The following is a 25,399-nucleotide window of genomic DNA, read 5'->3' as shown; positions in this document are numbered from 1 at the left end:
GGTCAGACAAAAACAGGTGGAGAAGAAAAGACACATGTTAACTGCAAAAGAATGAAGAATTAAGGTGAAGAATTAAGTGTGAAACCATCAGGAACCCTTTAGTCTCCAGCGCCACCATTTTCCAGAACTGCAGCGTACCTGGAGTCTCCAGAAGAGCAAGGTATCAGGATCTCAGAGACTTGGGTTAGGCAAAGAATCCTAAAAATGACCACCTCTTAATAAGAATCACAAGCTGAAGTGAATTAATCTGAATCGAGTAGTTCAATTTTCCATATTTATTGTATGTCATTATGTCTGTATCAGTAACTTTCTACCATGCACAAATACAAATGTCACTGAACTTTTGCTGTGTAATTGTAACAATGAGCACTCAAACACACCGAACGTACTCGGTTACTAACGTAACCTCGGTTCTCTCTAGAGAGAGGAACGAGTACTGCGTAGAATACGCTAGGGGAAAATCCTTTTCCACGAGAATACTGAAGCCAAAAAATTATCCTTAATTTTGTATTAATGTAAAACGCGTTGCAGCAGCATACAGACATAGGCGAGGCAGCTCGCGCGCCTATTGGCTGGTCTGCTGGCAACTGCTTAAGCCTATCGAGCGAGACCTAGAGTGACGTCAGACCCAATGAGGGCGCTTCGCGTGCATGCACGGCAGGATACGCAGTACTCGTTCCTCTCTCTAGAGAGTTCCGAGGTTACGTTAGTAACCGAGTACGTTCTCTTACGAGAGATACTCTCGTACTGCGTAGAATACGCTAGGGGAACCTACTGTAAAACGCCGTGCGTGCTGGGATCTGATACTATAGTCTCAAGGGCGACAGCCCGGAGTTCATACAGTACACAATCACCCAGGGAATTCACAGGGAATCCTGGAAGAGGAGGGGTTTAGCCACTATCTTCCTAGAGCAGCACTGCAATACTCAATAGCTGCATAACTGACAGCGTCAGTTTATGAGATTTGGCCGTACTAGACCGACAGTAGTCTGGCCTGTAGTGCGGGAACCTCTAGGTTGTAAAACCTTATAAATGTAGACGGAGAGGCCCAGCCTGCCGCCATACAAATATCTTGCAAGGCAATCCCACTTGACCAGGCCCACGATGAAGCCATGCTTCTCGTGGAGTGCGCCTTGACACCCAGTGGGCACTGCATGCCCCTGGTTGTGTAAGCTAGCGCTATTGCGTCCACTATCCATCTGGATAGGGTCTGTTTCGAAGCGGCTAGTCCCTCAGAGCGCCCGCAGAACGAAACAAAGAGCTGCTCCGTCTGTCTGAAAACAGACGAGCGAGACACATAAGCTCTTAATGCCCTGACTGGGCAAAGGGAGCTTTCGTCCATATTTCCTTCAGTGACCGGCAGGGCAGACAGGGAGATGACCTGTGCTCTGAACGGTGTATTGAGGGATTTAGGAACATAACCGTGCTTAGGTTTGAGTATAACTCTAGAGTCATTCGGCCCAAATTCCATGCACGTCGCGCTTACTGAGAGCGCGTGTAAGTCCCCTATGCGCTTCACTGAAGCGAGAGCCAGAAGAAACGCCGTCTTGAAAGACAGGTGTTTAAGATCAATCTTCTGCAAGGGCTCGAATGGATGACCTTTCATGGCTTCCAGTACCGTAGAAAGGTCCCATATAGGGACTGTGGGAGGTCTGGGAGGATTCAGTCTCTTAGCTCCTCTAAGGAAGCGAATGACTAAATCGTTCCTTCCAATAGACTGGCCAAGCGTGGTCGAAGAGAACACTGCTATGGCCGCTACATAGACTTTGAGCGTGGAAGGGGACCTGCCCTTATCCAACAGCTCCTGTAGGAAGGAGAGAACCTCCGTCACACCGCAATGCAGGGGTGACACACCACGAGCTGTGCACCAGCTAGAAAACACCAACCATTTGGAGGCATAGAGACGTCGCGTAGACGGAGCTCTGGCCTGCGTGATAGTGTTTAACACTCCCTGTGGGAGGTCAGCGGGTACCCGTTGATGGCCCACACATGGAGGGACCACAGCTCTGGGTGAGGATGCCAGATCGAGCCGTTGGCTTGAGAGAGGAGATCCCTCCTCAGAGGCACTGGCCACGGGGCGGTGCTTGCTAACTGCATCACAATTGGGAACCAAGGTTGGCTCGTCCAAAGTGGGGCTACAAGCAGCACTGAGCATCTTTCTTCCCTGACCCGCTCTACCACCTGTGTCAGGAGAGAGACGGGGGGAAAAGCGTAGAGAGGACGGAGAGGCCACTCGTGGGTCAGCGCGTCCTTGCTCTTCGAGAAAAATTCTGGACAGTGAGCGTTTTCTTGAGTCGCGAACAGGTCTACTTCCGCTCTGCCGAATTTCCTCAGCTGGACTGTCTGTGGGTGCAAAGACCATTCCCCTGTCGGAACCTGGTTCCTGGACAGTCTGTCTGGCCCTTTATTTAGGAGCCCTGGCACGTGCGCTGCTCTCAGCGAGAGCAGGTTGCTGCGGGCCCATATCAGGAGGCGCCTGGTTAGCCTGTACAGAGTCAGGGACCTGAGGCCGCCCTGGCGATTTATGTAGGACACCACTGAGACGTTGTCTGAACGTATTAGCATGTGGTGTCCCTTTATCAGGGGACAAAAGCGCGTGAGCGCTTTGCTCACTGCCAACATTTCGAGGCAGTTGATATGTAGGAGCTTCTCCTGCTTTGACCATTGGCCAAAAAGCGGTCTGCCCTCGAGCAGCGCTCCCCATCCCGAGGCGGATGCGTCCGTGGACACCACCATCACTCTCGAGGAAGTCCCCAGGCTTACACCTGATTGGTACCAGTCTTTTGCCTCCCAAGGTTTCAAAGCTGCAATGCACGCTTGATTGACCTTGAAGCGAAGCCGACCGGAGGCCCACGCTGTGCGTGGCACTCTCTCTCTGAGCACCAGCTAGAAAACACCGACCATTTGGAGGCATAGAGACGTCGCGTAGATGGAGCTCTGGCCTGCGTGATAGTGTTTAACACTCCCTGTGGGAGGTCAGCGGGTACCCGTTGATGGCCCACACATGGAGGGACCACAGCTCTGGGTGAGGATGCCAGATCGAGCCGTTGGCTTGAGAGAGGAGATCCCTCCTCAGAGGCACTGGCCACGGGGCGGTGCTTGCTAACTGCATCACAATTGGGAACCAAGGTTGGCTCATCCAAAGTGGGGCTACAAGCAGCACTGAGCATCTTTCTTCCCTGACCCGTTCTACCACCTGTGTCAGGAGGGAGACGGGGGGAAAAGCGTAGAGAGGACGTCGAGGCCACTCGTGGGTCAGCGCGTCCTTGCTCTTCGAGAAAAATTCTGGACAGTGAGCGTTTTCTTGAGACGCGAACAGGTCTACTTCCGCTCTGCCGAATTTCCTCAGCTGGACTGTCTGTGGGTGCAAAGACCATTCCCCTGTCGGAACCTGGTTCCTGGACAGTCTGTCTGGCCCTATATTTAGGAGCCCTGGCACGTGCGCTGCTCTCAGCGAGAGCAGGTTGCTGCGGGCCCATATCAGGAGGCGCCTGGTTAGCCTGTACAGAGTCAGGGACCTGAGGCCGCGGGCAGGGGGGGCGGGATCCTCAGAGCTCGCCCAATCCTCACTGCCTGATGCTAAGAGAGAGCAGGAATCCCCCTCTCGCAGCAGCACGTCGATCTCATCAGCGTCGTCGACAGAAGCGGCGGCAGACCGCGGCCACTGTCCGTCCGGAAGTGATGCTGATGAAACCGGAGAAGCAGGCGGGCGCACCGGCGAGCTTTGACGGCTGGGAGAAGGCTCCGGGATTCGCTGAGCGCGGCGCTTTTTACGCGCGGCACAACAGCAGGTGTGGGCGCAGTCTCGTTGAATAATGCCAAGCGAGTCCTCAGAGTCGCTAATGGCAACAGTTCGCAGTGAGGGCAGCCGCCGTCAGCGAGCGCGAGAGCTGCGTGATCTTGACCCAGGCAGGAAGCGCATATAACATGGCGGTCCCCGTCGCTGAGTGAGGCTCTGCACGAGCCGCAGGAAGGCATCTTAAAAAAGACGCAGCTCTTTTAGACAGTGTGTGTCGCGCCGGCGAACACACACACAGTGCAGAGAAAAAGGATATAGGCGCTGGATAGCGCAGCAGGAAGGCGATGAAGGCGGCGCGGCCAGCAGCTTCGTCGACTCGTCCCGCTGAAGTGCTTCTTCAACAGCGCGGCTTCTTCTCGGATCCAAACGCAACGCGTTTTACATTAATACAAAATTAAGGATAATTTTTTGGCTTCAGTATTCTCGTGGAAAAGGATTTTCCCCTAGCGTATTCTACGCAGTACGAGAGTATCTCTCGTAAGAGAACCAACAATTACTAAAAACACACACAAAAACTGATTTTGCACGGGCATTTTGCACTAGTTTTTTAAACCACAACCTTCTTGGGGCTTCTTTAACCGATATATTTAACGATATCTTTTGCATTTCTAATCCAAACAACATCAAACTTGGCACTGCACTTACTCGTGCCCGTAGCGAGACACCTGTCAAGTTTGAAATCCATCGGACTAACGGTTCGGAGATATGCGGATAACAGACAGACAGACAGACAGACAGACAGACAGACAGACGTTTCTGTAATTTATAGATCGATGGTGGAGAAAACAAGTCTGACCACCAGATGTCGCTAATGCGCATTGTGTTAAAAGCTTCGAGTAATGAAACTTTTTTTCTGCACAATTTCCTTAAAAAGCCTCGGTTTCCAATCTCTAGGGTGAAGCAGGTATAGTGTGTGTTGATGAGGGAGTGCAGGGAATCAGTATTTGGTGATGTTTTGCAGCATGTGTGGCGATGGCTGACTGAGTCTGCTGGGAGATGTAGTGCTGATGGGTGACTGTGACATTACTGATCAATGCACACAACTCCTGCTCAAAATCTTAATATATTTATTCCTGTTTTTCTGTCATATGGGCATTACTTCCACAGTCACCTGATAACAGATGACTCTTAATTGTAACGTAGAAACATGCATTTTCTGTAAGATGATTTATAACAATATAGATTGTGAAAAGCGCTTTACAAATAAATGTGAATTGAATTTAGTTGTTTTATTGTCTCATTTTTGTTTTTTTCTACTCTGTTTTTTAATGCATTGTTTCCCTCTTCAGCATCACTGATTGTTTGCAGCTTTTGTAATAGTTGTGTTTGAGTCCCTCAATTGTCCTCTGTGTTTAAAAATGGATCTTAAAATCATACAGTCACTGTCGGAAAGGCTTGTGTACGCAGAAGATGCTAGAAAACCCCCAGAGTGTGCAGATATGGAGGATTTTTCTGAAGAACCATGAGTTTAACTGCTCAGGACAAACATGGGACTCATCATAAATGGTAATTGGGATCATCCAGGTAAAGACACAGCATTGAGGATCAAGTGGAAACTTTTGAACTGCTTCATTTGTGTAAATTCAGATATTGGTTTTTTTGTGTGGACTGCATGCAAACAGCTTAAAAAAAAAAAACGTATTCAGGGTAAAACAAAATAAAAAAATTAAATGCAATGTATGATCCCTCTTTATTTCTAAATTATTCATATTTTGCAGTCTGCAATATGTATGTAAACATGGGGTATCAATGGTTCAGCATGTGCATCTTTCTTTTGTGAAATAACAGTAAATACAAATTTATTTCTGTATGATAAATGTGCAATCCTGACAATAATAATTGTCATTGTATCACTTTTTATTGTAAAACATCAGTGCTTGTGTTTTAAATCTAAGTATAAAAACAGGGTTTCTGCAGCTATCTTCAAATCTAATTTAATGCCATTTTTAATGCCATACATGACCCAGGACAGACCATGGTGCTATACACACACACACACACACACACACACACACACACACACACACACACACACACACACACACACACACACACACACACACACACACACACACACACAGTACATTTAAAGAAAAAACTCATGTCCCAAGTTCTGAATTGTAACCATTCAATTTGACGATGACAAATTAGAAACAGCTCACGAGACAGCTTAACATGTCAACATTTATTTGCAGATATTTCAAAATGTCAAATTCAATCAGCCTGACCTAAAAAAACTCTGAACTTTTAAAAGCCGAAACTTAATATAATGTGCAATTCAAGTGCAGAAGAAATTGAACAGTTGTAACTTTGTAAATAAGAGAATGCATGTGCCTTAATTCACTCCCTTTTAGTTTCAACACAGACTCAACAGTTCGTGGTTTTATGTTAAGTCTCTCTCTACCAGAATTTGGCCATGATGACAGCAGGAGGAGCTGAAGAAGCTCCAGATCTCAGGAAGACACACATGAAGAGTTTGATGAAGAAAAGCATCAAGTCGCTGCTCCTCACTTTTGTCATGCAGAGAGAAATCTGTCAAATTGTTGCACAACAGCATCAACTGCAATAGACAAACACAAAAATAAAGTCATTAAATCACATTTAAATGGATGTATATATATATATATATATATACACACATACACACAGGTACAGGATATTGATGTAAATTTGTTTGTACAATCTGAGTTTGAACACGAGGAAGACTAATGCATATAAAATTATGTAACATCTGATTATTTACCGTTTATGCCCATATCATACTCTCTAAGCAAACACATTTAAAAAACTAATTTCAACTAATCTTCAAAATGTTAAGATATATAATATAATACTGAGTGAGATTAATATACTGAGTGAGAACACCGTTAATGCATATGGAGCCATGTATAGCCTTTATTTAGAAACTATAAGTATAAAAGTACCAGCTGAAACTCCTCTTGTCCTGCAGGGATATATCAGGAATGAGTGCAGTGCAGTTTTAACTCTCATATTCATATTTCTTGTTTACACTTCGTGTTTGTTGAAGTCAGTATGACCCCCCAAAAAATGTATAGAGCGATTATAAGAATATACATTTTTAATAATAAAAATGATACATCTTTTTTTCCCCTTTTACTTCATATGCGTTTGGGAAGATATGAAGTACTTTTTTTTTATTACTAATTTTGCCAAAAATTCCTCAAGTATACCATTAAGCTTGCACATGAAATTACAATTTCATGAAAAAAATCACTTTAATGATGATCTAAACTAAAAACAAGTTGTTTCTGGATATTGATCTCGGTGTCAGAGGCAGACTTCTGCTGGTAGGAAAAAAGCTTGTAGAATTTACAGTTTTAGAAATAATGTGTTGTGACCATATATATCCAGCAGAGGGCCATAGAGATTCATTAATATTCTGTGACCAACTGCTCCTATCCCAACTTTGATATATTTTGTGAATAAATAAATATATAGTGAGTGAGTGAGTGTGAGCGAGTGAGTGACTGTGTGTGTGTGTAAGTGTGTGTGTGAGTGAGTGAGTGTGTGTATGACTGAGTGAGTGAGTGAGTGAGTGTGAGTGTGTGTGATTGTGTGAGTGAGTGAGTGAGTGAGTGAGTGTGTGCGTGATTGTGTGAGTGAGTGAGTGTGTGCGTGAGTGTCTGCGAGTGTATGAGTGAGTGAGTGAGTGTGAGAGTCTGTGAGAGTCTGTCTGTGTGTGTGTGAGAGAGAGAGAGAGAGAGTCTGTGAGAGAGTCTCTCTGTGTGTGTGTGTGTGTGTGTGTGTGTGTGTGATTGTGTGAGTGTGTGCGTGAGTGTCTGAGAGTGTGCAAGTGTGTGTGTGTGTGTGTGAGTGAGTGAGTGAGTGAATGAGAGTGTGTGTGTGTGAGTGAGTGAGTGAGTGAGTGTGTGCGTGAGTGTCTGCGAGTGTATGAGTGAGTGAGTGAGTGAGTGAGCGTGAGAGTCTGTCTGTGTGTGTGTGTGAGAGAGAGAGAGAGTGAGAGTCTGTGAGAGAGTCTCTCTGTGTGTGTGTGTGTGTGTGTGTGTGTGTGTGTGTGTGTGTGTGTGAGTGTGGTGTGAATGAGAGTGTGTGTGTGAGAATACGAGTGTGTGTGTGTGTGTGTGTGTGTGTGTGTGTGTGAGAGAGAATGCGAGTGTGTGAGAATGTGAATGTGTGTGTGTGTGTGTGTGTGTGTGAGAGAGAGTGCGAGTGTGTGAGAATGCGAGTGTGAGAATGTGAATGTGTGTGTGTGTGTGTGTGTGTGTAATAGAGAATGCGAGTGTGTGAGAATGCGAGTGTGTGTGAGAGAGAATGCGAGTGTGTGTGAGAGAGAATGCGAGTGTGTGTGAGAGAGAATACGAGTGTGTGAGAATGTGAGCGAGAGTGTGTGTGTGTGTGTGTGTGTGTGTGTGTGTGTGCGCGCGCCTGTTCTACATTGCATTTATACTCCAGTACTACGCCTTCATTTTTGTGTGGAAATTTTCAGATTTATGCTGAATTTATTGATTAAAAAAAAGGATCATACTGACCCTAAACATAATCAAAGGGTTAAGTTCATGTACACATATAAAACAGTAACAACTTTACCTTGAGGACAGAGACAGCGCCTGATCCAGGGTCAGTGTGTCAAGAGGGTCGAGTGATGTGAAGAAACTCACCAGACTATAAAATGACAAACAACATTATTAAGCATCCTGTTAAACAGCTGTTATTCCATCCTACACACACACACACACACACACACACACACACACACACACACACACACACCTCCAAAGATCATTAAACAAAAAATAGACATCTAAATAAAGCAGAAATTAGATTATTACCATCTGCACAGAAACAGCAGGACTGGCTCATCAATCTGGCACTTCTTTAAGAATGAACAAGTCCTGGATATACTCTATAAGTTTGGCTGATATCAGGGGACTTTTATTCTTCTGCTCTAACGTCATCAAAAGAGGATCCAGTGTTTTCTGGTTATATTCTGGACTGATTCCACAAGCTTTATCACATGTAAATCTCAATGGCTCTCTATGCAACTGGTAGATTTTCAACCCATCTGTGGGAGTGGAAAAAGAGGCGAGTTTTGCTTGATCTCTTCTTACAGGGACATCGTGAAAAACTGTGCAACAGTTCCTCAATAGTGAAGCGGACTCCTCTACTCATCGGGCCAGTCCAGCTCCAGGCCGAGGAAAGACTTCACAATCTCTCCGGAGTAAAACTTCAGCTGTGTGTCGATGCCGATGTCCACGAGCGCTTTAAAGATGATGACGTCCTGGTGCCGCCCGTGGAGCTTCAGCACGCAGTGAAGCGGCTCCAGGTTGGGGCTCTGAGAGTGTGTGATCCTCCTGCCGACGGTGTGTGTGTCGGGGTGGCACTCGCAGGGGGTCTGGGCGTCCACACACAGGTCTCGCTGTCCCGCCCTGAAGAACAACAGGTCCCGAAGACCCTTCATCATCATCGCTCTCCCTTCGGCTGCCGGGATCACCTTCCCGTGGAAATCACACACAACGTCTCCTTTAGAGAACGGACGGGTCGCAACCACTCCTGAAATCAAGAGGACGTTACATTTTAAGATCAAAACAACAACTGAATACACATGCAGGAAAACTATTCAGTGTTTTAGTTCCTTGTGCAGCGGACACAGAGTGTTTACTGATATAAACAAGTTCAATTCAAGACTTTAAGACCTTTTAACCCTTTAGAACCGGCTGTGTCGTCGCCGATACAGACCAACAAGCTGTATTCATTTGACCATAACTCTTCAACCATTTGCACTATCAAAACCATTCAAATTGCCCCTGACAGTAGACAACATGCGCTTTTCTGCAATATACGGCTTATTACGGTATTATTACGGTCATGCTTTCCGTCTGCAAATGACAGCAGCGCGAGAAGGAAGGATTTGAACAGAGAGATATGAAGCGCGGCAGGTTAGAGTGTTTTGGATTGCATAAAATAATAAAAGAAACGAACAAATACATGGCGAAAGAAGTGTTAGACAGCAGAAGAGGGGATTGGGGTGATTTTTAATGAAACTTGGGAGGCGGATGGCCGTTACTCTTTCACGTATCTAAGCATGTGTATGAATAAAAGTGTCCTAAATGAAAACTGTGCAACCCAATGTCACAAAAAAGACTTGTATATATGTATTATAGTTCATTTTTCAACTTTAAAGTGTTCATTTCTTTCGTTCATGATTTTTTTCTGTGTTTTTTTTCTAAATAAAAATCAGTAAATTTATTCTCGCTTTTTTTATTTTTGTCTATTTAAATTCTATTTACAAACTCACCACACACAATAATGGTCAATAAGTGTAATTTGTTGAAAGCTATTTTTCTGAAAAAGATGACACCTTGCACATTAAGATCGCACATCGTTTTAGAATTTTACAGTCAAAAAATCTAATTATGTGAAAAACACCTATTTTAGCTTCAGGTTCTAAAGGGTTAATGAAACTTAAACCACACCTGTGATGGAAATACACATAATTACATACGTATATGTAAAAAGAAAACAAAATATCATTGCTGTCATAAATGCTATTTATTAGTATGATATACAGTGAACTTTTCATGTAAGCAGACAATATCCGATATATAAAAAGATCCCACAAAAGCATCGTATCCCCAAGATTTCTGGTTATGTAAAAAGTTTATTCCGAAGAAATATTTTCATCAGCGTTCTATAAGCTTTTATACTTAAATTTGCATATTTTTGATTTACACTTTTTTTTTTACTTTATTAAATGTATCTTTCATGTCAAATTCTTACATTTGATAAATGAATTCAATATGCACTATAGAGCTGTTACCAATAATGTATACTGCAAAATTACAACAGCAATAAATAATGCTATGAGATTAATATTTGACATTTTTGAATATACACATAAGAACTTACTGAGCGAGTCTTTGAGTCATTCCTTCAAAACGCTGAATCGCGTAGTAAGAGGACAGCGCCTCTGCTTTGAGATACGCAATAGTTCTGCTCTGATCCTTGTTTGGAACTTTTTTCATTGGTAAAACAGAACAAAAATATTCAATATTGTGTCTAAAATTCAAGTAATTTAATAATAACTACTTGTTTCTTCTGTGAGTTTCTTTATGTGTGCCGTTACGTTACGCTCATTTGTTTTGATTTCTCCACTAAAGTCTCTCTCTCTCTCTCTCTCTCGCGAGCCTCAGAAACACTATCCATTATCAATCGCTGTTTATGTAATAAAATCAGAATCACTCGCGCTTCAATGCTTCACTGGTTATTTGACGGACATTGGGTTCGTCGGACTGGAGAAATTTTAGCGGTAATGTGACCAAAAATATATATCTCCAAAATGCATATTTTGTCACTGTTTTGGAACACACCAGCTTATTCATAACCTTAAGGCTAACATATTTATACTAAAAGCTAAAGAAAAAAAACACGTACATTTTGATTTCAGGGCCATTAAGGACCCGTGGCCACCCTGTAACAGCTGCTAAAATGTACATTTATGTGATGGTATTTTCTCTCCTTAGAAGGAAAAAGAAAGCTCTTCTTACCTAGACCGTGCTCGTCACCGAAGTTCTTGACGGCCAGCCCGGTCCAGGTCTGCTCAGACACACACTTTATTATAACCTGATTTGCCTCAATGCTGTCTGTAGGAGCTGGTTTCCACAACCTCTCGATCTCTTCTGGCTTCGGGGAGTTGGTCTTCCACCCCTCCTGCGCAATCAGCCTCGCCACCTTTCCAGCTGAAGCCTTGCTGTGTGTGAAGCGTGCTGGAGAAAGAGTTACATAACTTTACTCATGCGGGTCACGGTGAATTAATGGGTTAGTTCACCCAAAAATGGTAATAACCTCATAATTTACTCACCATCTAGTCATCCTAGGTGTATATGACATTCTCCTATCAGACGAATACAATCTGAGTTATATGAAACAATATCCTGGCTCTTCCAAGCTTTATAATAGCAGGGAATGGGAGCCCAAAATTTGAAGCCCCCAAAAAAGTGCATCCATCCGTAGGGTTGAGTATCGGTTTAATTTTAACAATTCCGATTCCTAATTTCGATTCCAATAAGGTAAAAAAAAAAAAAAAACGTAGATATAATTCACATTTAGTCTTATTGTAAACCATTTAATTGTAGCTGAATATCATGAACAAATCAACAGGCTAAAGAACACTTACACAAGGAATTTTGCCTGTGGGTTAAAAACACCATAGAAAAACAACTAGCCGAACTAATATAAATTTGAAACATTATTAAACACTCAGTAATTAAAAAAGAACAAGTAAAAAATTAGCAAATCGCAAAAAAAAGTAACAACTGAACAAAGATACGATTGAAATAAACAGTGTTTTAAGATTTTCAGGTATTCAGGAACAGACACTGTAATCAAAAGTAAAATAACACTGAACTTTAGAAGTAAAATATACATTACAAAAGTTATTCAGCCAAAAACAAGCTAATTTTCTCTTTGTCTTGTGTTGTTTGAGTAGTGTTATTATCAGTGCTTGAAGTGGGGAAAAAAGGTGCCGGTACTCTCTTGCATTGGCAAATCATGACATTTGAAATTTCTACAGTGAAAAACAAACCTTGGAGATATTGCAGGTACAACAATTTATTGTTATTTATTAACAGCATAAATGTATTTAAACAAGTCGTGCGTGCGTGCGTGCAAACGGAGCTCCTCCAAGTCTGCAAGTCCAAAAATACAATTATGGTGAGAATCGAGATTACTACATTTTATTTAATTAAATGCATTTATGGTGATATTATTATATTTTCATGTCATTCTGTGTTAATTTTGACCACGAACCATGCGCTGCCACTTTAATTCAGCGCGTGCAGCACAGCAGAAATAGACTCGGTGCGGAAACGATCTCTGCACTGCTGTATACGCAGTCTGGAACGGATCACCGGACCGCATGCGCGTGCAGTGTGAAAGCTCTAACCTGTTAACATGGGTGCGGAAAAAATAAGCACCGCATACGCACTGCAAACAGAGTATATGAAACGGGCGACACTGACGCTTTTTCTGTCAGTGGTAGAGTACCGGCTACATGCGACAAGTAGCGGTACGCAAGAAAAAGTGCAGGTACGCTTAAGAGTAAAATGTAGAAGTGCCGGTACTGCGTACCGGTGAGTACCGCCCCACTTCGGGCACTGGTTATTATAGAGACGGTTATTATTAGGCTGGTTATTATTAGGCTGCTGTCACTATACACAGTTGCCCAATATAGTTACACATGCATGCAGCACATAAAAGCAAGTCGTCTTGCGGTTGAATGGTTTAAAGTCATATTGAAATGTTCACAAAGGAATCGATAAGATGAATCGAAATTACATTTTTTAACAAGTATCTGATTCCTGACCTCAAGTATTCAATTCCAGAATTGGAATCGATTTTCTATTCCCAACCCTGTCCATCCATCATAAAAGTGCTCCACACGACTCCATGGGTTGATCAAGGCCCTCTCAAGAGAAGCGATATGTTTGTGTAAGAAAAATATCCATATTTAAAACTTAATCAACTAAAATAACTATCTTCCGGCAGACGGCCGAACGCATCGACTTACGCCACAAGAGTAACCCGTGACGCATGTATGATGTAGATGCAGGAGTAGCGCTGTTCAGGGTTCCCACACCTTGGTTAACTTCAAATTCAAGGACCTTTCAAGGACTTTCCAGGTCCAATACCCTCAAATTCAAGGACTTAATGTGGGGACACATTTGTTGTGTCCAACAAAAAACGTTGAGGTACCATCGTAGATTCATGCGCGCATGAACGTCATGGCAACGTACAACACAAAGTACCTCATGCGGGAAACACTTAACGTTACGCGTAAATGCGCTTAACTAGTGTAAATCAAGCAAGCTAGTATGCATAGGCCATGAAGTGTTGGCGAAATAACACATTAGGGGACTGGAGTGAATATGGAATTTTTTTCCAGAAAACTTATTGCACAAAATAAATTCAAGCACTTTCAAGGACCTGTCTCTATGTATGTTTATTTTCAAAAACTTTCCAGGGCCTTGAAAACATTTTTTCAGATTCACAAACTTTCAAGGATTTCATGGACCCGTGGGAACACTGGCTGTTCAAACAAACAGGGCTGGGCAACAAACTCAAGCTCCTCCCACATTTCTCTGTAAAAATCCTCATTTAATTCACGTCTAATTCATGACTGCCATTTTGTTTTGCTCTATCCTCTGCGCTTCAGCGTTCATCAATGCGTCATGTGTCGGGTCAGAGGTCACTCTTACGGCGTAAAACGATGCATACGGCCGTCTGCCGGAAGCCAGTGATTATAGTTTATAAAGTAATAAATATAGATATTGTCCTTACACATACGGATGGCTTTGCTTCAGAAAGCCTTTAATAACCCCTGTGGTCGTATGGATTACTTCTATAATGGATGGATGCGCTTTTTTGGGCTTCAAATTTTGGGCTCCCAATCATTATAAATGATATTTAATGATTTTTATAATGATGCCATTATAAATCTTGGATTAGCCAGGATATTTTTTTTATATAACTCTGTGTTCGTCTGAAAGAAGATAGTCATACACCTAGGATGACTTGAGGGTGAGTGAATCAAGGGGTATTTTTAATTTTGGGGTGAAGTATCTAGAAGAATGGCCTAGTTTGTGTCGTGTCAATGCTGTATTGGTGTATTTTGAGACTCACACAGCAGATATTCCTCTCTCTGTTTGTACTGGGAGGCTCGCCACTTATCATAGAGCACACGGTCTTCTGGAAAACCCGAGTCGACCCGCTGCTTTTTCGAGGGTGGCTGACCCTCCAGAGAAACGGGGAATCTGGTTATGAAGGCAGAGAAGTCTTTTCGTGAAGCATGTTCCTCAATGCTGGATCCAGCAGAACTCAGTTCAGCCAATGAGGAGTCGTCGTCCGAGGAAGCGCTGTATAAGTGATGAATAAATATAAGAAAAACCACTTGTATAAAAGGACCAGTTGTATAAACATAGCCATTATGTTAGGACATTATCTTAAGTTCTAGTGTGACCAACTAGCAGTTAGTCAAGGGCAGTCCATTTTAATTTTCGGTCTCAAATTAGGCTAATCTACGTTTTAATGTAACCAAAAAAAAAAAAAAAAAACAGTCTTAAAGGGATAGTTCACCCAAAAATGAAAATTAGCCCATGATTTACTCACCCTGAAGTCATCCTAGGTGTATATGACATTCTTCTTTCAGACGAACACAATCAGAGTTATATTAAAAAATGTCCTGGCTCTTCCAAACTTTATAATGGCAGTGAATGGCTGTTTATGTTTTGAAGCACATAAAAAAAAGCATCTATCCAAGATAAAAGTGTCCCACGCGGCTCTGCGGGGGTTAATAAAGGCCTTCTGAAGTGAACCGATGTGTCAGTGTAAGAAAAATATCCAGATTTAAAACTTTATCGACAAAAATAACTAGTTTCCGGCAGACGGCCGTACGCAAGTGGACTTACGGTAGAAGAGTGACCTCTGACCCGATGCATGACGTAATGATGAACGCTGAAGCGCAGAGGATAGAGCAAAACACCAGTCACGAATTAGACGTCTAAAACGACATTTTTTTTTTTTATGTGGGAGGAGCTTGAGTTTGTTGCCCAGCCCTGTTTGTTTGAACCACGCGAGGCATCAAAGCTTATGCTACTCCTGCATCTACGTCATACATCATCAAGTGTTACTCTTGTGGCGCAAGTCGACTTGCGTACGGCCGTCTGCTGGAAGCTAGTTATTTTAGTCGATAAAGTCTTACACTAACACATCACTTCACTTCAGAAGGCCTTTATTAACCCCCGCAGAGTCGTGTGGGACACTTTTATGATGGATAGATGCTTTTTTGATGGACTTCAAAACATAAACAGCCATTCATTGCCATTATAAAGCTTGGAAGAGCCGGGACACTTTGAGATATAACTCCCGATTGTATTCGTCTGAAGGAAGATTGTCATACACTCACCTAAAGGATTATTAGGAACACCTGTTCAATTTCTCATTAATGCAATTATCTAATCAACCAATCACATGGCAGTTGCTTCAATGCATTTAGGGGTGTGGTCCTGGTCAAGACAATCTCCTGAACTCCAAACTGAATGTCAGAATGGGAAAGAAAGGTGATTTAAGCTATTTTGAGCGTGGCATGGTTGTTGGTGCCAGACGGGCCGGTCTGAGTATTTCACAATCTGCTCAGTTACTGGGATTTTCACGCACAACCATTTCTAGGGTTTACAAAGAATGGTGTGAAAAGGGAAAAACATCCAGTATGCGGCAGTCCTGTGGGCGAAAATGCCTTGTTGATGCTAGAGGTCAGAGGAGAATGGGCCGACTGATTCAAGCTGATAGAAGAGCAACTTTGACTGAAATAACCACTCGTTACAACCGAGGTATGCAGCAAAGCATTTGTGAAGCCACAACACGCACAACCTTGAGGCGGATGGGCTACAACAGCAGAAGACCCCACTGGGTACCACTCATCTCCACTACAAATAGGAAAAAGAGGCTACAATTTGCACGAGCTCACCAAAATTGGACAGTTGAAGACCGGAAAAATGTTGCCTGGTCTGATGAGTCTCGATTTCTGTTGAGACATTCAGATGGTAGAGTCAGAATTTGGCGTAAACAGAATGAGAACATGGATCCATCATGCCTTGTTACCACTGTGCAGGCTGGTGGTGGTGGTGTAATGGTGTGGGGGATGTTTTCTTGGCACACTTTAGGCCCCTTAGTGCCAATTGGGCATCGTTTAAATGCCACGGCCTACCTGAGCATTGTTTCTGACCATGTCCATCCCTTTATGACCACCATGTACCCATCCTCTGATGGCTACTTCCAGCAGGATAATGCACCATGTCACAAAGCTCGAATCATTTCAAATTGGTTTCTTGAACATGACAATGAGTTCACTGTACTAAAATGACCCCCACAGTCACCAGATCTCAACCCAATAGAGCATCTTTGGGATGTGGTGGAACGGGAGCTTCGTGCCCTGGATGTGCATCCCACAAATCTCCATCAACTGCAAGATGCTATCCTATCAATATGGGCCAACATTTCTAAAGAATGCTTTCAGCACCTTGTTGAATCAATGCCACGTAGAATTACGGCAGTTCTGAAGGCGAAAGGGGGTCAAACACAGTATTAGTATGGTGTTCCTAATAATCCTTTAGGTGAGTGTATACAGCTAGGATGACTTCAGGGTGAGTAAATCATGGGGTAAATTTTATCTTTGGGTGAACTATCCCTTTAAAGAAAAAAAAAGTACGTCTAACTTGTAAAACTAGTCTTATGGTCTCACGCAACCGGCCCCAGGTGATGTGTTGAGTCCTTGTTGAGTGGAGACTGACCCGGACAAGGAGTCGAGGAGCTCAGCGGCGTCCACGATGTCCTGAGGCGTTGGATTTCCAGTGTCACTGGACAGGTAAAGGTTTACGGCCCTCTGTTTGTGCACCGGGAGGCTTTGTGAAGCCGATCTAACAGCCCTCCGCACGTCCTGACTCTTCACACAGGCCAGTTTATACCTGCAGGAAGAAAACACCACATCAAATGTGATATGACTGTGACTAGGGTTGGGAATCGAAAATCGATTTGAATTGAATGAAATCGAATACTTGGTCAGGAATCGGATACTTGTTATAAAATGTACATTTCGATTCCTCTTATCGATTCCTTTGAGAGCATTTCGATATGACTTTAAAACATTAAAGGTGCAGTCTGTAAGAATGACAGCTAGTGGTGGAAATAGGTACTGCAGTCCACATTCAAGATATAGGAGATCGTTGTTTCTCTACTGTAGATTGGGCAACTCTTAAAGTGACAGCAATCTATAATAACACTAATCAAACAACAAAAGACAAAGAGAAAATTCACTCATTCTTGACTGAATAACTTTTGTAACTATATTTAATGTATATTTTATTTATAAAGTGCAGTGCAATTTTACTTTTGATTACAGTTTCTGTACCTGAATACCTGAAAATCTTAAAACACCGTTTCAATCGTATCTTTGTTCAGTTGTATCTATTTGTTGCGATTGCTAGTATTTTATAAGTTATTTTTTAATTACTGTGTTTTTTTACTAGTCTTTAATAATGCTTGAAATTTATATTAGTTAGGCTAGTTGTTTTTGCTATGGTATTTTTAGTCTGTTGATTTTTGTTCAAGATATTCAGCTACAACTAAATGTTTTGCAATAAGACTAAATGTGAATGATATCCAAGTATGTTTTTTTTTTTTACCTTATTGGAATCGATAAGCAGAATTGGAATTGTTGTAATTCAAACGATACCCAACTCTAACCGTGACTGACAGGATATAGTAAAGGGTCTCCATTTACACGTGGATCTGTGTAGGTACAGTACGTACATTTCGTGGAGGTGGATCACGTCATGTGTCACATTGGAAACAGCTTTGCCGGACGACGACACGAAAAAACCCTGGCAGAATGTTTCGAGCCTGATGTTCCCAGGCCTGATCTGCTTGTAGTACAGCTGAAAACACTGTGGAGAAACACCACAGTTATTGAATGTAAAACACTGGTGCTGCGCAATCTGCTGTTTGTATCACACTCAAACTTACAGCTTCCTCCTCTTGTGTCAAGGCTATTTGTATGCTTGCAGTTTTCTCCTTCCTTACGCCGATCACAACCCTGCCACCGTGAGCGATCCGCTCCACCCAGTCCTCATCCTGGGGAACATCGAAAAGGTTTAGTTTAATATTGCAAACGTGTCCAGCATATCCTGAGTACAAACTCATTAACTCTTGTGCAACCTTATGGACATTTTGTGTCTTTTCAGTTTTTTTATTTTTTTTATAATTTTTCCTGTTTTTTTTGATAATTTTGCACAACTTTGATTTTCTAGCCGTTTCAGAGTTCAAACACGTTTCATAAAATATATATTTTATATAAAATATTGTTCATAAACTTAAACCTCTATAACTTTTTTTGTTGCACTTTTTAAACTTTTACTTTAACAATAATCTAAGGGGTCTTCTTTAAAATGAGGCCAAACTTAAGTGTGTGCTTCAAATTTTTATGACAGTTTTTTCTGACATTTTTGTCCTCTATATCAACAACATTTGGTACCGGGCCGCACAGAAAGAATAAATAACTTACCGTATTTTCCAGACTATAAGTCGCATCAGTCAAAAAATGCGCCATGAAGAAGAAAAAACATATATAGCCTAAGTCGCACTGGACTATAAGTCGCATTTATTTGGAAATTTATTTCACAAAAAAAATAAAAATGTTACGGATGGGACAGTTCTTCATTACGGACGTGAGCGGTCTGAAAGCGGCACTAAAAGACTGCTTTAAAACTTTCACAGAAACCTCAAACAGAAAGCACAAAGCCTGTCTTTAAATTTTATTTCGTTTTGCATTAATTGTAGGCGCCGGTGCGTGAACCGAAACTCAGCGTATAACGTAGCCTACTCGCCTCACAGACCTGAGACATATATAGAAAGCTTGAAATGTCTACTTTTGAACAGAACAATTCAAAACGAAAAGAAAACAGACTGTTCTCTGCTTGTGTAATCCGTATGAAATGTGCATTTCTCTCTGGTGCATTCACTGAAGATCGCGAGTCAGCATCGTCAACTTCAGCTTTGCAGCCGACACTGACACAGAAAACACTGGTTTATTAGTAAACAATTAAAATGTCTCCTGCTATATTTTACATATTCATAATCATTAATTTTGCCGGTTCGTTGTGACAGCTTTTAGGTGCTTTATTGGCAACCCTTACATGTTACATAAACGCATCACAACCGAAAACATGGAGATTTTTTTCTTTTGGGGGCATTTTGTTTGTGTTCAGGCTTTCTCAGTTGTCTTTAGGCACAATGTTACGAGGATCCTGCTAATAAAGTTGCGAGTAGGCCTACACATTGGATTCACGTTTATTATTATATTTAAAAAATACCCCAGTTTTTATGCTGGTCGTATCATTTTATTTTGTTGTATTTATCCGCCACACCTTAAGGGCCGGTCCGTGAAAATATTGTCTGATATTAAACCGGTCTGTGGCGCAAAAAGGGTTGGGGACCGCTGCTCTATATGGACCTATGTGTAACTTTGTTTAATTGACGCACAAGGGTTAAAGTAGATGAACTTACGGTCAATCCTGCCACGGCTCCTGGACGCTGCATGTGCCGGAGGACCAAGAGCGCCTGGAGGTAATAGCGGTACAGCGTCTTGTCGGGGCTTGAGACCGCTGTGCCCGTCAGCAGATCCCTGTGGATCCTGAGAAAGTCTGACTTTGCAACTTGCAAAACCCTCTGGTAATCTTTAATGCTGGGAGCTCTCTCACCGAACCGGCTGTGACTGGATTAAACATAATAAACAAGAAAGGTTATTAAAGACACCACTCTTGTGATTATGTGAGGAAGCAACCATAACCTATGTTCTTAGTATTATTAAAATAGGGATTGAATGCTTTAGTTAATTTTGTTTGTGTATCTGTTTTTAGTATCATCATTACAGGATATAGCATGTTTTAGTTAATATATTATTTCAATTACATTTAATCATTTAGCAGACTCTTTTATCCAAAGCGACTTACAAATGAGGAGAGCAATAGAAGCAGTTAAACTAACAATAGGACAACAATATGCAAGTGCTATGATCCTTCTCAGTTAAGTCTAACGCAGTTTTTCTTTTTAAATAGATATAGAATAGAAGAAACATTATAATATTATAGGGTATAGAATGCTTTAGTGAAAGTTTTTGTTTTATAAATGTAGTAAGGTAGATAGATTGATGTTGTCTGTGTGCGAGGATTAAATGTGGTTACTGCTATTGTAACAAACCTAGTTTCCTGAAAAGGATTAATAAAGTATCTATCTATCTATGCACGTATATACGCATGCATGTATCTATAACATTAGTAAAATAAATAAAAAGCTCAATGCAAAATGAACATGTAACCTCGTATCCCAGGTCTTGTCATGTGTCTTGGATACAGTCTTCAGAATGTCAGTGTAACTCTGGCATTTGGACCGGAGCTCAGGGTCGGTTCTGCACAGATCCAGCCTTGTCGTCAGGTATTCCAGGAACCATGTAATGCTCTTAATGTATCTATGGAAGGTGGCTGTGCCCATGTGGGTGCGCTGCAGGGCCGTCAGAAAGTCCCGGGTCTCTGTGCTCTTAGACAAGAAGTCCAGAGACGGCTCACTCGCGGTGGGCTGCACGTACCGGAGGAAACGGGACACATTGTCAACCTGTGAAGAAGGACGTGAGAAAGAAGTGTCAGCATTAAGATCATTAAAAGAAAGAAGAGCTACAGAACATTAGTCGCATTTCCATTACCCTTCAAAATATGCAAATTGAAATAGCGAATTCAAAATACGCCCAATGGAAACGTGTCAATTTCGCAAAAAACTCCCATACATCTCAAAAAACGCTCGCATGAGGAGGTTTTTCAGGCAGTTCGAAAAAGGAATATTTCACAAAACTGCAATGGAAACAGTTTTTGAGCATTTACAGGTCAGCTGACGTAGACGACGCGGTGTGTTTGGACAGAATACGAGACAGATTTCTTCATTAAACTCATAAATTAGCTTTTATTTTGACGGGCGGGGGTTTCTTCAAGCATCTCGGAGACGTTCCCGCAGTTCTTCTGGATTTAATCTGTCTCAGTTTTTTCTGTTTCTTCATGTAATCACAGACGGACTCGATGATGGTGAGATCAGATCATACCGGCTGTTGTCAGACTCCTTGTGCATACACAAATCTCACTGGATTATTACAATTAATGGCAAAAAGAATGTTTGGAAATGTATTAACATGCCTAAGACTTTTGCACAGTCCTGTATATATATGAAACTTTTTGTTTTTTTGGGCTAGTAGAACTTCTGAATGGCCGCTAACTTAAAAATTTAGTAGCCAAATTGACCGGTGAATGACCAAGTTAATTTCAAACCAATAATTTTTTATCGCGAGAGGAAAAAAAATTCCATTTTAGTCACATCGATTAATGGAAAAGCCGGCATTTCGCAATAGTTTTTTTTTATGACATTTATCGCAAAAGTTTTGAGCAAATCTGTCAGGAAAACGTGTGCAGTGAAACGGGTGACGAGATCTCACCTTCCTCTGCCAGTGGGAGACCCTGAGTGACTTCATCAGGTGCTTCTTAAAGTCCACCAGGAGCTTGGCATCCGTCGGGAACTTGCCATACAGACCCACCTCCTTCATCTTTATCCTCAAGGAAGAGGTTTGGGTTGAAGGAGGATCTCTATCGGTCGTGTCCGAGTCACTGTCAGGATCCAGGACCGTGTCAGACTCCTGAGGCTGGTTCGTGATGAAGAAACCCCGGCGCAGAAGCTCCTTCACCATGACGGCCCGGGAGTGTGTGTCGGGCAGGATCTCACGGAGATGCCTGTAATCCCAGGTCCTGCTGTTGAGGATCCACTCTCGACTGGAAGCCCTGGCCTTCTGAACCTCCTCCACTCGCTCTTCAGGTGTGCTGCCGGTTCTCATGCAAACCCTGGCCAGGTGAACGGGGAGGTTCTCCTGAGGCTTGTGGCACCGCAAGCAGTGCACGATATTACGGTCAGCAGATCTTCGAGAGAAAAGATATGATATAAAGAAATGTGACTGAAAGAAAGTAAATGGGAAGCAGCAGAACAGAGCTATTAGCATTTATATTGTGACTGGCTGGAATGATTGTTAAGGGGTGTATTAACGATGCCCTCATGTCACAATTCGATATTATTGCGATACTCCAAGACATGATAAAAGGTTAACAAAAAATGTACTGTTGATTAAAATGCTAAATTTGGTTTTACATTGTGTGTGTAAATGAATAGACTTAGACTTGGACTTGGTGCTGAAACCCAAAGCACAGGACAATAGAGACACCAGAATAAAAATATTCATGATTCTGAAGCTGAAAACACAGAATTATTGTAGATGAATATACTTGATCTCTGTCACTGACTAGATATATTTAAAATAATGTATAGGCCACTTTTACTGGTAACATCAGATATTTGCCATTATCAGGACACACAAATATTCCCCCATTGCTTTATTATACATTATATTCAACATTACATATAGCAGTTTAATGTAGTACTGACACTAAAACTCTGAAAACGTGATTTTTTTTAATACACAATAGGCTACATATTGATACAATTTTGTAGTGCGATATATTGTGACAACCCTATTGTTGAGGGGTGTGAATGTGCACAGACTATGATCAATTAGTAAACCCCCACACGGTCTTTAATGATCTTATGAAAATTAGGCATGGTCTTTGAATAAAACCAAAAACCCATGGTTAATATAGTTAAAGTCCCAAATGAACCATGGTTTTGACTTTTGAAACTTTAAAATCTAAATTGCTTTGATTTAAAACACTGTTAAGCTATGGTTTATCTTAAACTCTACATACAGTCAGGGATGGGCAGTATTTCAGATACATGTATTTAAAATACGTATTTGAAATGCAAAATACTATTTTGTATTTTAAAGCCTTTGGAAAAAATCTAATGTAATTTGTATTTAAATACATTTAAGATGAGTATTTTTGTATTTTCAAAATACATGAAATACTTTTTGCCAGTCAACCTCTTTATCAGGGTATCGATTTTGTGCATCAACTAGTTCAGACATTCACTAGCTCAACATTGGGTCTGCAATTTTTTTTTTTATATAAGGTGAGAATGTCGATCAATTCTACTTGTTGATTAAAGTTAAAATAGTGCATTATTCACTTCAGTTAACATGAAAGAATAAAAGAGCACAGACAAGTGGGAAAATAGCGTTAGCCAATCAGTCTTGACCGGTTTTTGATTTTTATCAACTAGCTTGTCAAATGTGTGTAAAGCATTACTGCATGTTAGGGCTGGGTGATATGACACTACATATCATAGTGATGATATAAAGTGTGAATTGATGGAACTTTTTCTAAATCGTTTACATAGATGGGCCTATTTGTGGGGTAAGCAAATTTATCCGTGTGGCTTTTAGTGGGCAGGAATTATTGTAACGTTGGAGTGGGAAAAGAAGCACTGATGAATGATACTCCACAAACATCTTCAGCTTTTAGTTTTAATAATAATCAAAAAGGGGTAAATAGTGTCAAATGAATCTAAATTAATTCTAATTAAAAAATTTAGATACACTTTCTAATTTTAATAAACTTATAGAAACAAATAAACTTTACATAAAATAAATATAAAATTACTTAGAAATCATTGGACTACCTGCAACAACAAAACAAAACTCAAGAGTTTGAAATTCAGTTTATGCCAAGGAATCAAAACTGATATTGAGAATTGTGGAACCATGATATTGTTACTGTGAAGTAAAATTGAGATTTTGGATATCGCCCATCCATATTCTTTGCTAGATAGCAGAAAAGGTTCCCACAGTTTTACATACAGTATGAATGTTTTAATAGTGTTCACCACAAGTAATAGACTACATTGTAACCAGAAATAAGTATATAAATGGCTGCTATTTTGCATAAGTTTATTTGTAATTGCCAGAAAGAAAGAAAGAAAGAAAGAAAGAAAGAGATGAGGTTGAATGTAAAGTCAGTAGGTCTGTAGGTTCTTCGTTCACTGTGACCTATACACTGGATGGCCAATTTCACATGTATTTTGTGTATTTTCAAAATACTGTATATTTAAATAAATAAATTTTTCCACACAGTATTTTGTATGTTAAATACGTTTCCGTGTATTTATGCCCATCTCTGCATACAGTAACATCAGATCAAATTAAAACCCTAATTCAGATGCAACCAACATAACCTCTGCTCTCTGACCTTTTAGATAGTTCACCCAAAAATGAAAATGTTGTCGCCACTTTCTCACACTGTATTTGTTCTAAACCTAAATTAGTTAATTTTTTTCTGTTGAACACAAAAGAAGATATTTTAAAAAATTGTTGGTAACCAGTTGATGGCACCCATTGACTTCCATAGTAGGAAAGAAAAATACTAAGGAAGTCAATGGGAAGTAGAAACTGTCTGGTTACCAACAGTCTTCAAAATATCTTCTTTTATGTTCAACAGAAGAAAGAAACTCATACAGGTTTGGAACAACACAAGGGTGAGTTAGTAACGAAAACATTTTCATTTTATTATCCATTTAATAGTTTATTATTGGATAAATGACTTCTCAAAATGCAAAAAAAAAAAAAAAAACATCCTCTGAAGGAAATACTAATAACACAAGCCTCACCTCCTCTGATCTCGTTCAGCCATTCTCACAGTTACAGCAAGAAAAGTATCTAATGCAGGAGAACAGTTTGTTGACGAAAGAACACGTTTAGAGCAGTTATATCAAAGGCTGTTAGCAGTTAGGCTTCTATACTCTTTGGTTATATTTCATTCTTCTTCTTCTTCTTCTTTTTCTTCTTCTTCTTTCATCAGTTGTCATCCAGCTTGTATGTACATTACCGCCTCCTTCTGCTCCGGAATGAGTAAACCTACTGTCTACGGTAAACCTGTGATCTCACTTCTTGCATTTGTGTCAGTTTGTGCCAATGTGGGCGGGGCTCAGTTAACCTGTAATGATGTCACTGAAGCTGAACCAATAAGAAGAACCAAAGGCGTGGCCAGACAAGTGTCACTCTTACTAATATTAAGCTGTATTGGGTCAGTAGGG

At 41.3% G+C, this 25,399-nt stretch overlaps 1 protein-coding gene across 1 annotated transcript; it reads right to left on the bottom strand.

The window, feature by feature from the left end:
* Positions 1-5,640: 5,640 nt before the first annotated feature.
* Positions 5,641-25,159, bottom strand: LOC311280383 (uncharacterized protein). Its single transcript, XM_084392500.1, has 12 exons — positions 24,974-25,159; positions 21,864-22,338; positions 20,706-20,998; positions 19,895-20,102; positions 18,356-18,463; positions 18,143-18,276; positions 17,125-17,298; positions 14,459-14,691; positions 11,326-11,544; positions 8,611-9,331; positions 8,369-8,443; positions 5,641-6,359 (listed from the first exon to the last, which is right to left on the bottom strand). The coding sequence occupies exons 1-10, from the start codon at positions 24,994-24,996 to the stop codon at positions 8,943-8,945; spliced, it is 2,256 nt and encodes a 751-aa protein (XP_084248626.1). The 5' UTR covers positions 24,997-25,159; the 3' UTR covers positions 5,641-6,359; positions 8,369-8,443; positions 8,611-8,942.
* Between the last annotated feature and the right edge of the window lie 240 nt (positions 25,160-25,399).

The sequence above is a fragment of the Rutilus rutilus genome (genome assembly GCF_951802725.1).
Source record: "Rutilus rutilus genome assembly, chromosome: 21".
Lineage (NCBI taxonomy): Eukaryota > Metazoa > Chordata > Actinopteri > Cypriniformes > Leuciscidae > Rutilus > Rutilus rutilus.
Note: the sequence above shows the minus strand (reverse complement) of the source record. Positions and strands in the feature narration are given on the sequence as shown.